Genomic DNA, 23,132 nt, shown 5'->3' with positions numbered 1-23,132 from the left:
CTCCAGCCAGAGTTTGCAGTTCCTTTTCAAATTTCAGGGCCTTCTGTGCCCAAGTCTTTTATGCAAAGTCTCTTGCTTCAAAGGGCCTGATGTATCACAAACCACAAACAAACGTTCCTTCAATTAATCTTCACGTCTGGCAATTACTCTTCACCCGAGGATCCCCCTCAGCCAGGCTCCGATCCCCTTCACAATGTCAGCAACAACTCACTGTGGACAAGCCTCAGTCGGGTTCACATTTGTCACCACAATGCAGTTCACTTAGCTTTTCAATTCACAACATGTCAAAGACTTTCGACTGTACAAGGGACTTTGACTTGACGCTTGTAAGACCACTGACATCTCTCACTGGCCTCCCTAGGGCCTCTTGCTTCTTGTACTTTTGTCAACTAAACATATCCTCCTTGTTCAGGAGCAGTCTTTTGAATGAGTGCACACGCGGCGCCAGATCAATTTGACCCGAATACCTTGGTTGTTCACAATAGACCTTTGTCTAATATCTTTCTTTTACGCAAATGTTGCCACTGCAACCTTGAGCTTAATACAGTCCGTTCAACTATCAGTTTAGTCTGACTTGCCGGCTGAGTTGAACTCATTGGCTTTTCGTCCGCTGCAGTCAAGGACGGCACCACAGCGGCAAGCTCTTTTCCCCGCCCAGGCCATCCGTGCGGGAGGGCCCTATGTACCTCGGACATCGGTCACACCAATCGCCAACTGCAATTCCCGGTCTTACTGTCCGTTAATCAAAGGCTTTGTGGCTTGGGTTACAAAGGGTAACTCCCTCCTTGCCGTCCTTTCAATTTCCAATGCCTTTCTCCTTCGTGTGAACTTCCGTCCCGGAATAGCCGCTTCTGTGTGCGTTAGGCCTTGCTCAAAGTGTGCTCTCGTGCTCTGCCTTTTATCCCTATGGGGAAGGGAAAAGGGCCGTCAGGTGTGTGTAGTTATCGGCAATTGCCCGACTCTGCCTGGCACTTGTGTTGGGACATCAAGTAAATGGCTCTGGTGTTAGTCTGTTGTCCTCCATGGTGTGAGAAAGAGTTCATGTAGGAAAAGGGGGCGGGGGTAGAGTTTCTAAATATCCTACAGGGTAAGATGTGGAAAAGGTGTCATAAGGAAGGGGGTACCGCGTCTCACCCTTTGGTGTCCCACTTCCACTCCCCGAAGACTCCCCATCCAGGTGATCCTCCTGCACTGGTCCACCCCCAGGAACTGGATCCAATAGCGATGGTGGTGTCCTGGCTACCTGGATGACATATCCCCAGGGACTAGCAGGTGAGACACCATCGGGTTTCTCACACATCTCTTTGGGGCTGAAGGGCTTGCAGGTACAGGGCTTATCAGGCATCGTAGCAAATAATGGAATAAGTTGGCATGCCATTAGAGCCACCAGAGTGAATAATCATCACACACATCCGTTACAACATTCTTCGAACTTAACCGTAAATAATTTTTTAAAACTTTAGTGGACTCACAAAGAGAACCCACAAAGTCCTGGGAATACAGAGGAATTTGATCCAGAATAAAAGGCATCCTCAAGTATATAATGAAGATGTGGTATCAAGGAAAAAGGAAATGAGGGGGGCACTTAGGAAACTGACAAGTAGGAACAATCTATCATTTGGGCAAAGGACAAGTTTGTCTAAAGAAATTTGGCAATCTTATAAGAATTGCCTTCATCAAACTTGTGCGAAAAGGCTTCAGGACAACACAGAGGCCATGTTGTATACTTTAAAAAAATAAAAGTTCACAGGCTTTCTGGCAATTTATTAATGGGGTTGATTTGGCACAAGCTAGCATGCAAATTCATTCTGTTCAGGAAGCCAATTGGGTATCTAGTTTCAGTTCAGTATATGCACAGCCAAAAGAAGGTTCCCACCAGGTTCGCTCCAAATTTGGTGAATGTCTGTATTCATTATTTTGATTTCGGGTTCCAGGAGGTGCTCGATGTGATTAATAAGATTAGTGTCTCCTGTGCCCTTGTCCCAAATGGACTCTGAAATGTTTTGTTTAAAAATGAACCTCAAGTTCGGGCACAAACATGATCACACTCATTTAAGAATATAGCTGAAACCAATACCTTCCCGCCCTCTAGAGTATGTAGTGATTAAAAAGATATTTCTTTTTTTTTTAAATAATCGCAGCAAAAATGCTGTGGTTTGACCAGTTAAAGGTGTACCCCATTACACCATTTAAGGTGAGCAGGGGGGTTTCCCCCACTCCCCTTAAATGGTATAATGGTTGCAGGGGTGTCCCCCGCATCCTTTACATGGATTGCGGCAGCAAAACCACTGCCTTTTTGACGTGACATTTTGCGTCCACGGCCATTTTTGCCGCAATTTTAACACATGGAACCCACTCTAGGTCGACTGCATGTATTGTACCAATACATAAAAAAGGAGAGAGAGGACAGACCCTTTGAAATACAGGCCCATAGTAATCTGTGATGCCGATAGCTAGGTTGTTGCTTCTATTTTGTCGTCACTTCTAGAGAATTGGGCAAAGGAGACACATAGGTTGGAAAAAAGGCAAACTGATTTTAGGCGGAACATGGGTACTTCCCTGAATGGCCTTATGTTGAATTGTATTCAGCATCTAGTTTGGGGGGGGGGGGATATGATTCCATATGTGTTGCATCAGTGGACCTTTTCAGCCGCTTTTGATGCAGTTGACCACAATTTACTGTGGAACAAACTTCATTCATGGGGCATTCCTGCAGGCCTTTTGAGGTGAATTATTGGTCTTTATTCAAACTGCAATTTTCAAGTTTGTTTAAATCATTCTGGCCATTTGTCCCGTACTATTCAAACTTTTCGTGGGGTCAGGAAAGGATGCGTTTTAGCTCCTTGCCCGTTTAATTTATATATGGCAGACATTGGAGAACACTATAAAATAAGCAACTTCTGTCACTCCCAATTGACACAACCCAAGACCATTCTGGCTATCCTATGCGGATGATTTCCTATCTTTTGCCTTCAAAGCCTAATCAGTGACTTCTCCGCCTATGCAGACAGTCACTGTTTGAATCCTTCTAAAATGAAAGCTATACAATTTAGCAAGGGGAAGAGCGAGAGTAACATTTGTTGCCGTTTTGCTGTTGAATCAGTGGTTAAGTTTAATTGCTTAATATATCTTGGATTCTTGGTTATATCAAGACCTAGCCTGGCGAAACTACACATGCAGTTTAAGGATCGAGCCTCAACTATAACTTATCAACTGCTTAGGGTGGACTCGAGATGTGCGAAATTCTCCTTATGGCCATTAATACAATATTATCTTGGTAAAATAGTGCCCAATCTATTACACAGTATTGAATGTTATGTTTTTTCTTTATTAGATTATCTACCCATTATTGAAGCTGTAATTTGGTGAAGAATTCTTCAACTACCAAATTCAGTCCCCACTTATGCTATCAGATACAAACAAGGGATTGTAGCATTAATGGCTCATGTACATTGGAAAATATTGACACTTCTGTGTAAGAGTTTGTGCCCAGTGGAAGATTATTTGTTCACCTTAAGTTGATTAGGAGGGAAAAATGGAAGTACTTAGATCAGTAATGTGCATACATTTTGTGGTAATCTCCTGGAGGAAGTGGGTAGTTAATTTGTTGAATTAGTCAATCGCCCGACTCGATTCAGGCAAACGGTCTTTATTTAATCATGATTGAACTACCACTATTGTGGCAATGTATCAGTAGCCTTCTTTAGGTTATCTGCGAGGAGATCACAAGAAATGAGTTCTTGCTCCATTTCTTGATATCTATCCGGTCAAATTAACTAGGTCACTTTGATTTCTTTCGAACGTAATTTTAACCAAACAGATTCTGGTGAGATATGGAATGTATCAGTGGAGCAAATTACTTGCCCTTTTTGTAATGTGGATGATCAATACGACACTCTTAAGACACCGGTTTGTGCTGTTCTGCTATTCAGGGTTCTAGAGAAACTATTTACTGGGCGAGGCAGACACAATACAGACCATATGTTTGGCAGGTCACACTACTGACACAGTAATTGTGGTTACTGCTTTTTTTAGTTTTAATCACTGAATCTAGAGCTTATGCTGGATTGATCTTAATATGACTAATTACATGACCATTTTAATTCCGTTATTTTAGTGATTCTATGCTTAATTTGTTTTTATAATTGATTGTTTTATATGCGTAAACCTTTTTGGGAAATTTTAAGTTCAATTTTTAACGTATGTTTAACATAATGTGTGAATCTGTATACATTTCAATACTATAGTGATACGTTAAAGGTTAATAAACCAAATATATGGCATACTCACCATAATTGTATTTCTGATGCTTGTATTTGCTTAGATTCCTATGCTTTTCATAGGCCGACATCTAGTGGAAGCTGCAGAGCATTACATTTGTTACTTTCGAAACTCTTAAAGGGACGTCGACAGGGTGTGCCAATAATACCAACCCTAGTGTGACATTCACTGAACCCATGGCCTTGCACGCGCTGAGGCCCCTCAGATTGTTTTGCTTCTGAAATGAGGTAGCATGAAGTGTAGCGCGAGTACAAGTGTATTAAAGGAGATATGTCAGATAAAGCTCCGATAAACATCTATGCACCTTCTTTCCAAGGGGAAGAAGGGTGGGCGCAAGTGAATCTAAGCAGATACAAGCATCAGAAATATCATCATGGCGAGTAATGTATCCCTTCTGAGGTTTGTGGAATATACTTGGATCACATGCTATGCGTAGATTAGCGAGCAGTGTTAGGAGTAGGTGGTGGGTTGTGAGAAGGTCCAGCGGCAAATAGAGGTTTTAGAACTGCTTGCCCCACATGTGTATCTACTTTGGAATGAGTTTCAATGCAGTAGTGCTGAGTGAAGTGAGTACTGAGCTACATGTAGCTGCTTTGCAAATGGTGTCTAGTGGGACATTTGTGATAAAGGCCAAAGTAGCTCCTGTAACCCGTGTGGAGTGAGCTCTTGGTGTGAAAGCCTGAGTTTTGCTTGGTAAAGAGTAACAGAGCCCTATGCATCCGACTATCGATCTGGAGATGGCATTCTTGGAAATGCGGTCTCCTTCTCTGCCTGGTGCTACGAAGACAGTTTGTCCGTTTTCCTGAGCGGCCTGGTCTGGTTTACATAGTAATGGACCGCCCGCCTTACATCTAGTGAATGGAGTTTCTTCTCAGCTGAGCTTGTTGGGTTCTGAAAGAAGGCTGGTAGCGCAATGGATTGGTTTACATGAAATTTGGAAATTAATTTAGGTGAAAACCCAGGGTGTGTTTGTAAAACCAATTTGTCTGTGTAGATGACAAAGAATGGGTCCTGCACTGACAATGCTTGAAGTACACTAACTTTTCTTATGGATGCGATAGCCACCAAGAACTCAGTTTTATAAATAAGGTGTTTAAGACTGACTTATGCATAAGCTCAAAAGGGAGGTCCCATGAGCTTTGCGAGTACTAAATTGAGATCCCAGCTTGACGGTGGGTTTGAAATTGGAGGGTGGATTCTCTTTACTCCCTCCATGAAAGTTTTAATGACGGGAACTTTCCACCACAATACTTTACTCTGAGAGGTTGTGTAAGCTGATAGAGCCGCTAGGTGGACCTTTACAGAGTTGAATACTAACCCCAAGTATAACAAGTGGAGCATATAGTGGAGGATGTGGGACGAGTACATTCTACAGGGTTTTGTTTGGACTGGCACTAAAATACAAATCTCCTCCACTTGTCAAAACAGTGTCTGCCAGTTGGTTTACGTTCCTCCTTGAGGATATCCATACACCGCTGTGGTAAATTTAGATGTCCAAACTCTTATGACCTCAGGAGCAATGCTGCCAAGTTCATCGAGTGAGGTTGAGGGTGTACTGTTATTCCCCCGTGTTGGGTCAGCAAATTGGTCTGGCACAGGAGTTTGATGGGATCGCATATCGCCAGTTTGCGCAGATGTGGATACCATGGTTGTCTCGCCCACATGGGAGCCACTAGGATGAGCGTCATCTGTTCTCTGTGACTCTTGTTCACCACCCTGTTCATTAGAGGAGTAGGGGGAAAAGCATAAGCACATTTCCCTGACAAGCTCATCCATAGGACGTTCCCCTTGGAACATGGTTGGGGAAACCTGAACGTGAAGTCTGGTCATTGCTTGTTTTCTTTTGTAGCAAACAAGTCTAGCGTGGGGTAACCCCACAGTGAGAAGATGTGGTCTATGACATTTGTGTCTAGTCGCCATTCGTGTTCCTCTGGTGGGGGAATCTCTGCTCGGCGAGTCTGCTAGGGTGTCGAGTTCCCCTGCAACGTGTTGGGAAGATAGGAACATCCCCTGTTTGAGTACCCATTTCCATATTTGCTGTGCTAGCTTGGACAGATTTGGAGAATGTGTGCCCGCCTGCTTGTTAATGTAGAACATTGCAGTGGTGCTGTCAGTTGGGATCTGTACCGACAGATTTGTCAGCTGTGCTTCGAATGCCTAAAGCGCTTTGAATACCGCCAGAAGTTCCAGCAGGTTGATGTTGTTCTGTGCCGTGATGAGAGTCCACAGACCATGTGCTGTGAGATGAAGGTGATGTGTCCCCCCACCCGGAAAGTGACGCGTCTGTGGTACCTCCGAATCGTGGAAGAGTTTTCCCTTCAACAGATTCTCCTTTGTCCACCAGCGGAGGTTTTCTAATAGTGTTGGCGAAACGACCACTAGATCGTCCCACTGACCGCTTGCCTGAGACCATTGTTTCGCCAACCACTCCTGCATGTGGCGCATGCGCAAACGTGTGTGTGGGGTGTGGGAACAGGTAAATGCAAGATGCCATCATGCCAAGCAAACGCATAGCTTTGCGTTCACTAATCTGGTGACCGGCTTGATACTGAGGTTTTGGACTCTTTGATGGAGAGACTAACCCCTCTTCTGTGTTTATGACAGCTCCTAGCAACTGTTTGGTCTTGTTTGGTACAAGGCTTCATTTCTTCTCGTTTATTGAGGAGCCCAATTGGGAGAGAAGGTTTATCCTGCAAATCTGGGGGGACTCCACTGTAATCAGCCAGTCGTCCAGGGAGGGGTACACTGGGATTTCCTCCCTGCGCAATTGCACCGCCACCACCGACAGTACATTGGTGAATACCCTTGGAGCAGATGCTATGCCAAAAGGTAGTACCTTGAATTGGTAGTGCTGGTTTGGTATCGAACTGTAAGGCTCTCTGTGCACTGGGAACATTGAAATATGAAAATAGGCATCTTTTATATCCAATGTTGCCATGTAGTCCCCCCGCTTTAGCAGTGTGATTACTTCTTGTAGCGTCATGCTGAATTTTTGTGGCTTGACAGATATTTGCAGGGCATAGGTCCAATACTGGGCACATCGTTGGATCTTTTTTTGGCACAAGGAAGTAGGTTGAATATATACCCTTGTTTACCTGGTTCGCTGGCACAATTTCAATGGTGTCCTTGAGCAGCAGCGTTGCAACCTCTTCTAGAAGGATGCGTTGTTCCTCCGTCATGGTTGACTTGACGCAGGTGATGATTTGAGGGTCGCTGAAGTAACTCCACGCAATAAACCGCCCACCACGGGTGATAGCACCCACTTGTACGAGGCGATTCCCTCCCATGCCTGGGTGAAGTGTGCAATACGCCCTCCTACTGGAGAGGAATGGGAGGGGACCTGAAGCGGGTGGTCATTGTTTAGGAGGTGTTGCTCCACCTCTGGAAGTGGAAGACCTCCCCCGGCCACATGATCTACGCCCTCCCCTATTAGAAATCTTGCAAGGCTTGTCCCCGATTGTTTCCCCAGGATGAGCCCTGATTCTGGCCATAGCCGGAACCCCTTTGCGAGTTATGTCCTCGAAAGCAAAGAAAATTGCTTCCGCCTCTTTGGCCTGGTGGCTTAGTAGTTAGCTGGCCTAATAATTTAAGAGTGTCATACTCTTCTTTGGCAGATTTCAATGCATCCTCAATGATTTCCCGAACAGGACATTGGGTTATATTGGCATGTTGAGTATTGCCTGCGTCTAAAGTTTAAATCCAGACTGGCGAAGCCATGCATGGCATTTAATGATTGTCCCGTCTGCAATTATCCTGTCTGCATGATCTGCGGCATCTAAGTTGTTCTTGAAGATGCAGCTTGACACCACTTTGCCTTCCGCTACTGCGAGGGACAGCTGACATTTGAAGGGTTCTGGAGCTGAAGCCATTAAGGTTGCAATGTCATCCCACTTGTGGCAGCTGTAGCTTGCCAATAAAGTGGTATTGTTTGCAATCCTTGTTCGAAAGGCTGCTTAGGTGGCCACTTTCCTCCCTAGAGTGTACCGTTATTTACTTTACTTATCGGGGGTGCTTCTGATGAGTCCAAGTGTTCCTGCCCTTTTCAGAGTGGTCACCCCAAGAGAATCTGGTCTTAATTGTCCCCTGATGAACATTGGGTCTATGGGTGCAGGGCGGAACAGCTTTTCAATATGAGGGTTCACCACCTGCGTTTGGTTTGGGGTCTCCAGAGAAGGTTGGATTCTTCTTCGAATGGACTGAATAGGTATACATTGGGTGGCAGCTTTCCTGTCCCCTAAAATGTCCTCCACAAAATCTTTATCCAATTGGGTCTCTGGAGTCTGAATTTGAAAATGAGCTGCCTTTAGGAGCATATCATTATACAGAGGTTGATTGTCCACCAGTGAATCTACCACTTGTGGGTATAAGTTAACGGGAGAGGGTAAGTTATACACATCCTCTTCATCGTCATCGTAGTATTGGTTTGCCTCCTGTAGTACATCAATCTCCTCAGTCTGTATTTGGATCATATAGATCCATTTGGACTGGGTCCTGCTAAGAGGAGATTAGGAGGGTGTCTGGACGTGGCCTCTTTGCTGGGGGTTGCAAAGACATGGCGCCACTAGTTGGTGGCGTGTTTTGTAAACTTAGTACAGCCTGGGGATTAATCTGCCATGAATGTCCTTTAAGGCTGCTGCTATGGTATCCTCCCCCTGGGAGGCGGTGTACTTGTCTTCTCTCTATGAGAATGACTCTTAGAAGCGTGTTTCTTGGTATTTTTCCTCTTAAGGAGGCTCTCCCGGACATGCTTTTGCACCAGATGGCCAATTTTTGAGGTCTTGGTGCTTTTAGCCGTGTTCCAAGTTGTAAGGAGTGTCGAACTTCGGCGGTAGGGAGGACTGGAGCTGCGTCTACTAACGCTTGGCTGATGATTTGGACACAGCTTCCACGTCATCTCGCGACTTGGGGGCCTGTCGTGTGGCGATCGGGATCTCGAATGCCCAGAGGACAGGGAACTGGTGGACCCCCCCGCCCCCCTTCGACGCTGTGTGCGGGCATGTAGACGTTCCCGTCAACTCTCGGCCCTGGGGTATGGGTTTAGTGTGGGCTGTAGTATGTGTGCTACTGTCGCCGGGTGTCGTCCCCATAACAGCACCGCAGGACTGTCTATTGGGGTCGGGGCTAGCATGTGGGAATCAATAGGTTCCCCATCACCTTCGTCATCTGAAAAGACGGCGATGCTGCCATCACTGGAAGCACCCTCCACGTCCAAGGAGACCTCAGCATGCACAGCGTGGTGGGTCCAGCTCTTGGTCTTTGTGTTTTCAGGATAAGCTCGACAATGGCCCTCATCGTGGTCCCGTCCAAGACAAAGGCTGCACACCTGGTGCTAGTCTTTCCAGGGGAACTTTTTTATTGCAACTAGGGCAGAATTTAAATGTTGTGTTGGATGGAAGGGCAGCCAGGCAAAAATAGAGAGAGTAAAGGGGAATATGCATTATTTTAGAGCCCTAAGAAATGTCCACCCGCTGACCCCCACTCCCCTTACTGTCTGGGCTGAGGCCGGAAGGGGTGCGTCGAATCAAGGTCTTTGTCAGACGTTCATCCTTTTCACCGCCGTTGAGGATGCTGTCGAAAGCTGGCAATTTAAAGGACAGAAAGAGTAACTAACTCCAATTCATTTTAATCAATGGAGTTAGCGGAATAGGAACTCCGTGATTTAGCGTCCGTTGATGATGGTGGAAAAAAACAATCTGAGGGACCTCGACGCATGAAGGACTATGGGTACAGTGGACGTCACACTAGGGATAGTATTATTGGCATGCCCGGTCTATGTCCTTTTTCAAGTTTTGAAAACAACAACTGTAATACTCTGCAGCTTCCACTAGATGTCAGCCAATGCATAGCATGCGATCTAAGCAGATCGCTGCAAGCTATATATATATATACACACACACACACACACATTTATTTTCAATAAAGTAATGACCGGACAATATCGAAACAAACAAAACCCCAAAACGAATAAGTATTATCAGGACTATAAAGAAAAATAGAAAACACATGCTCCGGAATGGTGACATCCCTCCCATCTACCATCCACACAATCAAATCTCACAGTAAGCGAAAGCCAACCTCCCCCCCCCCCCCAAACCCACCTCCACTGCCCTTGAACCACCACCCAGCAATGCGAAACAGACAAATCCATCCAGCCCATGGCCATAGAAGTATGGAGCAATATTTTACTCATCGCTAGCTTCCGATTCTCCATAGCATCCCTAGCCATCAAAGTCCTTAAAGGGACCCAATAGTCTATTGGTCTGCTCCTGCTAGGTAATGATGATGCATACCGAGTCGCAAGCCTCTCACAATTGTTCAGACAGTTCAATCAATTCTTGAAAACATGGTGCTCTATACTTCCCTCCACACCCTGGCAATCAATGACCATGCCACAATAGACGCCATGCCCATCAGCTTTTCTCGGCTCGGGACCCAGAGTCAAACAATGATGGTAACCAGAGTCCTGAAGTTGAAAATGTAGCATCTGCCCCACGGGCCCTCCAATCTGCACACAAAGCGTGTATCTGAACATTCCCAAGCCACATGTAGGAAATCAGCCAGGTCTTGGGGACATGGTTTACACTTAGCAGGTCTATCAGGTTAATACTTGTGAAGCAGTACAGGGGACTAATTAACCTGGTGCAAAATTCTGAAGTGGATCAGATGAAAACGGTTGTTCAATGACAGCCTCTGCATTTGCATACAATTTAGCTTCCATTGCGACTGCCCAGTGCTGTCTCCCACTTTTCAATAATTGTAATCTGCTTGTCCACTTTCTGCTGTTGAATAATCTTATACAAAGAGGACACCAGTTTGGTGTATCTCGGGGGGGGGGGGGGAGGTCAGTAACAAATTGAACCAGTGGTGCATTCGAAATAGCTTGGCACTTTGCCTGCAAGGCTTCGCTCAGTCTGAAGTACAACAGCATAGTTACCAGTGTCCATTCCCCTCTTCCCTGGAGTATGTCCCATGTGATTTCCCATCTTGAATCATATCTCAGTGAGTAAACACCTAGCTTCTCAAACCGGAGCATAAATATCTTTTTATGCGTAATATCCACTACACGCACACCATACATGGCCAAGCCCGAAGTACAGAGCTCTTCCACCCCCACCGTTCATCTCACACATTCCCATGCTTTGCATGTGGTGTCCACTGGTTGGATATCAGTCTTCCCCAAAAGGGTTCTGTTTCCCCCACATCATCCCCCACCACTTAGATCATATGGGTAGGTTATTGCCATTTCCAAGTTATGTGGTCACTCTGGGGAGGTAAACGACCACCAGTGTATTGTAGTTGTGTTGCCAAGTAATAGGCATTTAGGTTGGGTTATTCCAGGCCACTTTTCTCAACTGTTTGGGTCAGTATATTCGGGCCTCGAGATAAGGGTCGTACCAGGCCTTTTTACGCATGAAAATCTTGTAAATACAGCCTATTCAGGGTCAAGCCATCCCAGGGCCACTTTATCAAGAAATTGTGTGATCATGCACTGATCAGTGTGTGTTTGGGAGGAGTATGAACAATCATAATAATCCAGAAAAACAGAGTTAATCCCCTTAAGGTCTATAATAGTTAACCCCATGGGGCCTTAAATTTTCAAGCTAGATCCCTGTTGTCGTTTGCGCTTGTACCCCCATTCCAGAACACGGCTAGATCGGACACCTTCCCCATAGGTGGCTGCCGCAACTGGGTCCCCTAAGTACTTCTCTCTGCTGGCAAGCAATGCAAATGTTCCCCTTTTCTGCCGTGACAGGCCTGATACTCTGATCACGTTGCATTTTTCTCCAGACCTTAATTTCATCCTCAAGAGATGCCATAGACCTCCGAAGTGACTTTAGGACCCCACCCACCACCCTTCTTTAAGATAAAGCACCCCAGAATGTAAACTTTGAATGCTTCCCAGGTTACCCTCTGATGCATGGCTCCTGACCAGACTGACATTTTTGTTATTTATTTTTTAGGTTTATGAAGCTTATAAAGCGCACAAACAGCCCTTGGGCATCGTGGCGCTGTTGCATGAATACTTGTCTAGTTACATTTGAGACAATGAGAAGTGCGTAGTTACTCAAAACATGAAATGAGAAAGCCTGCGGTTAGAATTTGAAAGGTCCGAGTACATGTAATGGGAAAGCCGGCCCTCATATTGCAAAGGCGGCTATTTCATCGCATGAGATTAACAGTTAAGACGGTCCAAATATGTGTAAAGGGAGGCCTATGCTCATGTTTCCAAGGCGGCTAGATCTGCGTATAGGTTTATAATTCAAAATGAGGTGAGCACAGTAAAAAGATGAACAACAAGGAATTGTATACAGCCTGGTACGTAGCAATTTAGTTAGGTAGAGATTGCAATCACATGGGATCACCCATACATTGTATTGAAACGTTGCGCATGGTTCAGAGAGTGTAGTGATAAATTGAGAAATCGAGCTAGTGTCTCAGGGGAGCAGGTAGTCATGCACATGTAGGTGATAATAAGGTAATTACTGTCATTGTGTTGGTGCAGCTCTCTGGTGCCGTTAGCTCAATGCAGTAGTAGAGGTAGCGGTTTAACTGCATTATGGTGCCTTACCCTATTTAGGATGGGCGCAAGACTCACTTGTGTGACGAGTCGGTGTGTTGCAGGTGATGTTCTGGTTGTTCCTGGGAGAGAGTAATGAGCTGGTGAGACAGTCAGGATCAGAAGACAGGCGTGAGTCTGGGCGCCCTGCCGCACTTCCGTCACTGACAGGGATAGACAGGGCCTTTGAATTGTGGGCCGGCTGACGCCGGCTGGTCCACAATAGGCCATCTTAGCATGGTTACTAGCCAATAGGATAGCAGAAGGGGGTCCAGGAAGAGGACACTTGCCAGAAGGTAAGAGCGGCAGCCATTTTTAAAATTGCTGCGAGGTCGGCAGTGTGAAGCCTTTAGCCTTGCACCTCACGGCAGCAGCTGTGCTCTCAACCCGAGTGCACAGCATCAATCCAAACGAATATAGAATAAAGTTTTGTTTTCGGATTAATATGCAACGTTAAAAGTTACACAGCATTTTTTCTTTTATGCATCCTCCTTGCGCAATCCTCCTACCTCGTGTTGGGATGGGGTAAGGAGGAGAGGCACAGGCGTTGTGTGCTATCATCCGGCTTCAGCACATTCAGGACTGCAGAGATGTAATCTCCTCGACAGACTGCGGTGCTTGGGAAGTGGTGAACCCACAGATGTTCCAAGTCAATCAGTGCGATTCCCTCACCTGGCGATCCATCCAACACTTATCCCATCGTTATTCAACCTTGACCCATTTCCACCTGTGCCTCAAAACACCATCAGTATAACGCCACATCACCCAGGCAGTCAAAGGGACTGCAGAGAAATCAAATACAAAAAGGTGCCATCTCTGGTGCTGTACTTAAATAAATCAGAACATCCCTAATCCTCCCACCCACCACGCCAGAAACTCAAAATATACCGGCTCTTACCACCTCCCCCAACCAAATAAACCAGACAAAACTAAACACCCGCAGTGACTGCAGAATTTGGGAGCCGCTAGCAACTGCACTAGCTCCCTATGACAGATGGCGGATCAATTGTTTTCTGCCCTTAGCAGCTGAGGGAGCCACCTGTTTGCCACCCCCAGGCTTCTGAGCCAGTGTCCGGATGCGGGAGGGGTCTCCTCCACGCCCGCCGCACTCTGTTTTGGAGCTGGGCCGCATTCACTAGATTAGTGCCTGTGGATCTCCACTATGCGGCGGACCCACAGTAAGAGCCTTACATCTTCTGGTACCACCAAGCTTCCGGTTGCACATGAGCTGTTCTCGTGTGCCCAAACACACACAGAAAGGATATTTAAGCAGGATAGACTTGCAGTCTGTCTGAGTGCTCTCATGCGGCTGCCATTTAGCAGCTATGCAACTGCAACCCACCCTCATGATGTAGCATAAAGGATTTGCTTATTGTCATAGCCAGTCCATGAAGGAGTGAAAGCATTGAAACACTCGAGTATAGGCGCGTTCTAAATGCCATATCATTGTATAGAACGCAGTAAGGAAACTACCATTTTGAATTACTATTCATGCAACATAACCAACTGGTTACTAACTGGACGATGTCCTAGCAAAAAGTTATACATCGCTAGCTCTGCAAATGCCACATATTTATATTTATTGGATTGGCTGAAAAAAAATGCAACCTTTCAATATAAACATTTTTTTTTTACAACCATACGTCAAAATTACAAAAGAACAAAGAAATATTTTTTTTCTGATGTATCATTTACATAGTTCATACATTTCCTTTTGGTCACATAGGGAAACAACCAAATGGGCAGCCAAGGAAAAAACCCAAGTCATGAATTGTAATAAAATGATGACTAATAAGGAAAGCAATTACAACATGATCCAGGCGACAATTACGACTACAAATGCCACATAACAAATAACACTGGTGTGAGAAAATAAGGGGTTGACTGATCAATATACACTCCAAATGAAAACTAGTGGCACTGTAAAACCACAGATCGAACACTCTTGTGCCCTGGACCCAGTGAGAGTTGAAGTACAGCCATACAGAGGGATCCTTAAACTGAACAGGTCCAAACCAGGTGTACAAATTCTGTCGACTTTACAGCCAGGAAACGTGTGCTCTTGTTTTGCAAGAGGGTGATTTACAACCAAAACGTGAAACATCAAACTAGACAACAAACGTAAAATTCTTTAGAAAGAGGGTTGGGGAGTAGTCAAAACAGACTGCAGGCATGATACCAAATCATTACCAAAAAAAGTCAGTGTGGCAGTCAAGCAGCCAATATTGATCAAACAGGTCATACCAGGGAACCAAGTAAACACAGTTGTATTAACAAATGTGCAGAGGTAAGGCCAAACTAAACAGTAGCAAAGATAAAATAAAAGTTGTCAGGGTGGAACTTCTCTTAGAGCCGCACTTGGAGCTTGTGGGTGAATTTCATAAGTTGGATTGTGAGAGGCTGGCCTTCTAGGATGGCTCTGAGCCACAGGAGGCTGCTCGAATGCTGGGACAGAGTTCTCACCAAGTTTACTTACTTTCTTACTCTCCGTCAGGAGGGCGGCCCCTCCAGACACCTGCTCAAATCCTACTCTCTACTCCTGCGTTGGTTTTGCTCCCACAAATCCTTTGTTATTGATCTACTTGGGTATATCCTTTCTTTCATCTTTGGGGCTAATAACCATGCTTAATTACTGGATCTCTCAGGTCCACCGGCTAAGATCATGGTCTTCCGTGAGAGGACTATGACACTGGGGAGCCTGTCAAAGCCTTCATATTCTGGCTGGGTGCAGAAGGCAATTTTACTTTTGGGCATGTGTATTGTACACAGCGGCTTCTCAGTGAAGATCAACACCTAGCTCTAAGAACTGGCCATCTTGGAAAGAGCTGCCAAAGCAAACATGCTGTTGTCCATAGACTGAACACAGCAAGTTTACGAGTGCCTAAATAGACCTGGGTAAGGCAAAAGACTAAATTCTGTGAGTTTTCCATTATAGGTTTTTGGATGGCTAGTCAAGGAAGTGGCCACTCGCACTGCTATATCAAGGGACTTCAGGGGGAGCAGGAGGTGCAGCATCTCATTCAAACTTCTGTTAGGACTCGGCCACAATCAGAAGACAGGGTGGCAGCAGCAGATGCTGCAAGAGCGCCAAACAGCCTTCAATTCCTGTAGGTCAGCAAGATCCGGGAGGCGTGCAGACTAGGGAGAGTCGACAGCTGGCTTCCGACATGGGAGTCGGATGGATAATTCCTGCATTTTACAGATGGTGGAAAGATTCTAATGGGGGGGGGGTCCATTTTCCCAATTGAAGCCCCCAAACCAGTGCATCCTCAAAAGGAAACATTGCGGATAGACAAGGAAGTGGAGGCATTGACAATTAATAGAGCAATAGCATGTTCGCTTCAACATCCTGAGCGATTCCGGAGCAATCTTTTCCTAATTCACAGGAATAAAAAGGTTCGTCCAGCCTTACACCTGGGAGAATTCAACTACTAAGTAGTCAACCATCATTTTAAGAGGGAGGGCATTCCCATATCTCAGGGACATCTTGTAGGAAAGGGAATTTACAGTCTGCCTCCAATAGGTCACCCCTCTTTTGACCCCACGGGAAGGCCTGTCAGTACTAATGTGAGGAACACGTCTGGGTATTTAAGGGAATTGACATGCCTCTTCTCCAAGCGGTCGTCCACTCCGTGTAGCTTCACGAAGTCGATGAGCCAGTGGTGGAGACTTGCAGACACAAGGCATACAGATTTGTATAAGGCACCTAATACCATACCCGAGTTTGGTTTCTAAGCGCAGATCTTGGATTCGCACCCATGTTGCTCTGCGTGGTCTTGCTTCCAAGTCTAGCGCATTGCCCATGTGCTATCCTTCGTGCAATAGATGATGTTCACATCCCAGGGCCTCCCTGTTGGCTGAGCAGGTAGAAACAGCCATCGGACAGAGTCTGGGTTTTGCGGATGATTGAAAGAAATCGGAATGGACTGCAACTTGCAAGCAAGGTGTCTGCCACTCTTCACTTGTCATCACACATGGTGAGAGATATGAAGGAGATTTGCTCCATATTGATGCAGGCGTGTTGTCGCATATGAAAATGGCGACAATAGTGCTCCCATTGGCATCTTCCATTTAAGCCACGTTTCCTGGGCCAGAGCAAGAGAGGCATAAAATTGTCCCTTTGTATGAGGACATGCCATACACTCAAACCATGAAGAAAACAGGTCAGGTGTAGTGTGGAAAACTGTAGTAGTAGGTTCCCTTATGTCACAAATCCAGGTTAGTTAACCGTGCAGCAACATCTATCACAAGACAATACTTAAGAATTAATAAAGCTTTTATTCAATCATCAATATTAAAACAAATAGAGAAGTAAACGACATATAATCACATGTATAACATCACATTTACACAATGCATATTTAGTGCAAATAGCTACCATCCTATAAAGTGTGTCTGTGACTATAACTACCCTTATAGCAAGATTGCCTGTGCCTATTAACGGATCAAAAAAGACCTTCACTGGATGTTAGGCTCAAAGAGATTTCTGAGGCCTCATTGCTCTTTTAGTTACAAGATTAACTAAGTAACCTGGATTTGCGACGCAAGAGAACCTACCACTGAAGTTTTACCACACTACACCGGACCCATTTTTTTTCTGGTCTTATACTGAATCTGGGTTAGGGTCAGGTCTACACGTACTACAGTACAGGTGTATCCTAGAGTTCCCTCTTAATGGTTTTGGTGTACTCTCAAACCATTGCATTCAATGTGGAGGCATGCGCCGAAATTAATTGGTGGCTGGGGCATATGGATGTGTGGAACGGCTGTGGCATCTTCAGATCCACCATAGAGCTTGTCTGTGTCAGAGCTGAGCTAGTTGCGGCAGGTGTGGAAATCTCAACTGGCAGAAAATGGCCCCCGGAGATGAACTTACATAGCAATTGCATGGAGCTCTCGAAAGGCTACTCGCGATTAGGGCGCCCAAGGGAGATTGCGTGGCACATTTGTCTTAATTAATATCAACCACAGAGTGGCGTGAGGTCTAGGATCCTGGCAGAATTAGCAAATTATTTCTGCCACTATTGCTTATAGAGTAGGATCTGTGACTGCAAAGTACTTGCCTGCCTTTCCAAAATGGTGCCAAACTGGCCTCCAGGCATCGACAGGATCCAAAAACTGGAGGCTGATTAACACTAGCTAAGTGAGAATGTTGGTGTAGACTTAACTCGCAGCTTTCTTCAGTTGGATGCTGGACTCAAACAAAGCAGACAAAACACTTTCCTCCTTTTGATCTCATGGAGTGTGTGCTGGCAAAATAGAGGCACGAGAAGGTCTTGGAGAGCTGATACTTGGCTTCTATTCTGTTGGAACTTTCTTTTGGTTTTTCAATCAGACTTCCACAGAATTTCCAGATTCCTGGGCTCCTTGTATGGCAAGGAGTTACAAAGTGACGTGGGCTGTCTTGCGTCACTTTGCTGAGAGGCCCATCAATCACACTTCATCTATATGAGCTGAACTTTGCGACTTCCCTAGTCGATGTCAGCAAGGCATTTTGCATTCTAGGCGTGTGTAGGACAGCCTTTTCAGCCATCCTTCAAGGCAAGCTTAAATACAAACCTCTGGAAGACCCAGAATCTGGTTATTCTTCCCGGTGGGATGAGAGTAGGATGCTGGGACTCTTTGAGGGAATTGCTCACCTTGGACTTCAGGAAGTGCTCTATACGCGTATCATGTTGCTGTGCTTATTGGCTTGAAAACGTGCCTTTGGTGTGCAAACTCTGGATTTTTCAAAGGATTTATTGCCCTGGGGAAGTACGTTTCGCTATTTCAAGACATATTGAGAAATGCATCTGTCTAGTGTGTTATCCGGCCTTTTACTCTCCGCCTCAGGTAGGCGTGGTTCACCGCTTGTAGAGCTACCAAGAGGTTCTAGCCATTTTCAGAGCATATGGTTGAGAGGAGCTACTCTTGTGGAATTAGGCGACCTTTTAGACCAGACATTGGCTATATGCATCAAATAGATCATGGAGTAGACCGGCATCTATGTTTCAACCTTTGGGGCTCATTCCTACACGGAATCTAAGACACTTCTTTTAGAAACAAGATTGGAGGATATCATTCGGTTGAATGATTGGTCCTGCAACTCAGTTTTCAAGGAATACTAACTTAAGCCCACTTCATAGGTGGTAAGCTTTCAAGAAGCATGTTACTCCTTACTTTGCTATAGAACATACATACCCATACTTGGTTAGTATTGGGAAGTTCTAATACTATTAATACACTGGCCAGTATTATCCTAGCCGTACATATATCTTGTTATGTGCTATGGTAAGTTTACTCATCACAAAAGAAACTTGTGCTAGCACACCATTGTTTTCCCCCCAACTGGCGATTATCGTGGTCCTTCCTGGGTTTAGACTCTATAATTAGAACCCCTTAATATTAAGTATATATAGCTCAGGGTCAAAGCGTGTCAAAGAAGCAAGGCACACATATACAAACCCTGGTGCTGCACTTAGAGACTGTTCTCCGGTATTAAGCATGTTGTAAAAGATGTATTAAGAGGTAGTAGGGGACATTGTTCAACCCATTACTGTTTTGATATGCTCAAACTGCATTTTTGTGTAGGTTTCGCTAAAGTACTTGACAGGGTAACAACCCTTATGTAATACTTGATAAATTACATATGGATATTTTTAAAGCAACGCTTAATGTATTTTGTGTGCATGTGGGCCTGGTAGTACTCTGATGCTAGTACACTCCCTTCCTAAGAGTGCAGGTGGATTGCTCTGCTACGTTACCACAGACAGCGTTTTGCACAAACTTGGTGAAGACTTGGTTACTTCACTGTTGGTAGGTTTGCTTATACCACTCCCCACAGGCCTGCTAAACTACCAACACAAATGTGACATATATACTTACCACGAAGATTAGCTCAAACTGGTTGTCCAGTTTATACTTGAGGGTGAGGGTGTTATGGTTGAAGGCATTGCTTCCACCTCTCTCCTACAAAAGATAAAACAATCAAATTAAATGTGTGCTGTTGTACAATGCTGTTTACAGGTATTTACTTTTTCTGTAATGTTTCCATGTGATCACTGACTTCAAAAATATCTTTTCCTATTAACACTGAATTTTTTGTTTTGCTTTTTGCATTTCTTTATGTTGTGTCCATTTTGTGGCATGTTATTTTAGCACTGATCATTTATTGTTGTTGGCATTGGTCCTTTGTTGATAACTGCCAAGAACGGTGGCAGGTGGAGAGGGTGAAACACCAGTCCCAAACCTCACAGCTTTATTGCGGTCTGCAGTGGTTTCAGCCCCACATAAGTGTATAATTACATTGTGGCAAATTAATTGTCAGAATATACTAGGGGTGAGTTAAAGTCCCCGCAAAAACGGATTGCAATAACTGTGAATTTGAAACAATGAAACAGTGCACTTCAAATATTGCAGTGATCAAATCATACAGAATCCTTCATCTCGGGGTTTCAAAATTGACTATTAGATTATTGCAGACCTAGCTTCGGGAAGCAACCATATTCGAGAGGGAGGTTTCCCTACACCGGCCTTTATTATTTACTGAAGGCATTATTTAAATATTATCAATCACAATTTAAGTCTTAATAGTTTTTTTTCCAATATAACATTTTATTGGCATTTTAACTTAAGACAGGACAGACATGTCATAAATCGTAATTCAACAGAACATGTATTAGCTTCGTTATGTCAATGTTCAGACTTCATGGTGGTCGGGCGCTGGGCAGGGTCTTTGATTAGTCTGTGGTAGGTTATGGTAGGAAAGGTGATTTTGCTGCTGTGGTGTCTCATGTATTCATTGTTAGCCCATCGATCGAGTAAGTGGGGGTCTGCGGGAGAGGGCCGGGAATTGTTCTGCAAAGTCCATAAATGGGGCCCATATATTCTGGAAGCGAGTTGTGTTCCCTGCGCGCAGGGCTGTAATCTTTTCTGCAACTACTGTGTCCCAGCATTTCGCCCACCATAGCGGGATTGATGGGCCTGTGGGGTTTTTCCATAGCCGGGCTAGTGCTATTTTTGCAGCCATTAAGAGATGTGTGCAGAGGATGACTAGATTTCCAGTAAGGGGGAGTTTGTGGTCTCCTGTGTCTCCCAACAGTATTATCCCTGGGTCCCAGGGGATTGTGAGGCCCATTATTGCTTTAATGTGGTTCAGGATTTCTCTCCAGTAAGTCATTGCTTGTGGGCATGTCCATAGCACGTGGAATAGTGTGCCTTCGGTTTTGCATCCCCTCCAGCAGTCCGCTGGGATGTTTGAGTTAGCTTTGTGTATCTGTACAGGGGGTGATATAGTATCTGTAACAGATCTTGCATCCGCATTCTCCGTTGGTGATGCATTGGCCGCTTGTGTGTTCCTTGTCCATATCCTGTTCCAGGTGTTCTCGTCTAGCGATCGTCCCAGATCCCTTTCCCAGTTGGTCATATTTCTCTTTGATTGTGGCGTTGTGTTTGTCTAGGAGCATAGTATGGATATTTTCCCTTTGGGTGGGGCTGTTGTCAATGTGAGTACTACTGCTGTTGAGTCTCTGGAGCCTCTCTCTCTGACGGAACTCTGTGACAGCCAGTGCCTTATCTGGGAGTTTCAGCCTCCGAGATCTTGAATTTGGCTTTGCATTGCTCGAATGTCATTGGGTTGCCGTCAACAAGGAAGTCCGAGATCGTTCAGAGGGCCCCCGCTCTCCATGCTTGGAAGCTTGAGGGCTGGAGGCCCAGGCAAAAGTCAGGGTTGCCCCAGATCGGAGTTAGTGGGCCTATGACACCTGTGTGGCCCCATTTTCGAGCAGCTGCTCTCCAGTTCGATACTGTATTGCGAGTGGCTTTCAGTGGCCCTGTGTTTGGCTTGTTTCTTGGTAGCCGTCTGTGTGGGCGGTCTCATAGTGGGGATTTGCTCCAGGCGCCTTCTATTTGTGCCCAGTATGGGGTGTCCATCGTTTGGGACCATGTGAATGCTGGGGCTAGTTGGGCTGCATGTTTATAACTGGTTATCTCCGGGACTCCTAGCCCTCCCGTGTTTCGGCCTCTGGTCATTATGCTTTTCGCTGTTCGGGCTCTCTTCCCGCCCCATATGAACTTCCATCCAGCTCTTTGTAGGGCCTTGAGATCGCTTTCTGGGGTGTGGGTCGGTAGTGCTGTGCAATGATATATTAGTCTAGGGACCAGGTTCATTTTTGTTGCAGCTACCCTGCCCAGCCATGATAGGTCTTGTTTGGAAGACCTATGTCTTTTTTCAGCTCTTTGAACAGTTGCGGGAAGTTACTCTGATATAACCAGTTGTGAATTTTGGATATGTGCACTCCGGTATTGGGTTGTGTTCTCGACCCAGGGAATAGGAAATTTGGAAGAAAGTTCCACTTTCTGTTATGTTGATTGTTATCACTGATGATTTATCATAGTTCACTCTGAATCCTGAGGCTCTTCCAAATGCTTCAAGCTCCTCTCGTTTGTGGTCCAGGGAGGTAGTCGGGCGTGTGATTGTTAGGAGAACGTCATAATGCCACTTCATATTCTCTGCCCCCTACAGTGATGCCGTGTATGTCTGGATTTTGCCTGATTCTTCCGACGAAGGCCTCCATAGATAGGGCGAATACCATGGGAGAAAGCGCACAACCCTGCCGGGTGCCTCTATTGATGGTTATGGTTTCCGATCTGTGTCCGTTTATTTGTAGTTGTGTTGTGGAAGCTTGGTAGTTTGCCATTGTCCATGTTATGAATCTGTGTCTGAATCCCATGTGTTCAAGGGAGTTCTTGATGTGTGCCCAGTCCAGTAGGTCGAACGCCTACATCTAGGTTCATAAGGGTTATTGGTCTGTATGATTTTACTTGTTTCGGGTCTTTCCCTGGTTTGTGGGCCAGTATTGTGAGTGATTTGCCCATAGACTTGGTGACCTTCCTGGGTTCTTGAATTGTGTTCTGCACTTGGGAGAGTTGTGGTGCCAGAATCTGTGTGAATGATTTATAGAATTTCAATGCGAGTCCGTCAGGACCTGGTGCGGTGTTCTTTAGGGTTTTGATGGCTTCACTGACTTCTTCGGGTGTTATTGGTGCCTCGAGGGATTCAAGTTTCTGTTTGTTTTCAGGAGCTCTGAATGATTGTATGTACTGCTTGCTCTGGTGTTGTGTAGCCGACACCGGTGGCAGGCCTGTCATTATTGATTTGTGGTGGGCTGTGAGGGCTTGCATTTTGCCTTCGTCCGAGTATCGGGTAATCCCGTCTACCCCACCGATACATGTTATGTTGTTCTTTTTGTGTATTTGTTGCAGTTTGTGGGCAAGTATTCGGTTTGCCTTGTTGCTTTTGCTATAATAAAATTGC

General features: G+C 45.3%; 1 protein-coding gene across 1 annotated transcript in view; it reads right to left on the bottom strand.

Moving 5' to 3' along the window:
* The window catches only part of SRPRA (SRP receptor subunit alpha), a 644,254-nt gene that overhangs the window by 608,611 nt on the left and 12,511 nt on the right, over positions 1 to 23,132 (bottom strand). The window contains exon 2 of the mRNA XM_069614204.1: positions 19,703 to 19,786. Coding sequence (XP_069470305.1) covers positions 19,703 to 19,786 — 84 coding nt within the window. The remainder of the gene's footprint in view (positions 1 to 19,702; positions 19,787 to 23,132) is intronic.

This window comes from Ambystoma mexicanum, chromosome 9, assembly GCF_040938575.1.
Source record: "Ambystoma mexicanum isolate Mex_15411 chromosome 9, UKY_AmexF1_1, whole genome shotgun sequence".
NCBI lineage: Eukaryota > Metazoa > Chordata > Amphibia > Caudata > Ambystomatidae > Ambystoma > Ambystoma mexicanum.
The sequence above is the reverse complement of the archived record's forward strand: the minus strand, read 5'-3'. Positions and strand labels throughout refer to the sequence as shown.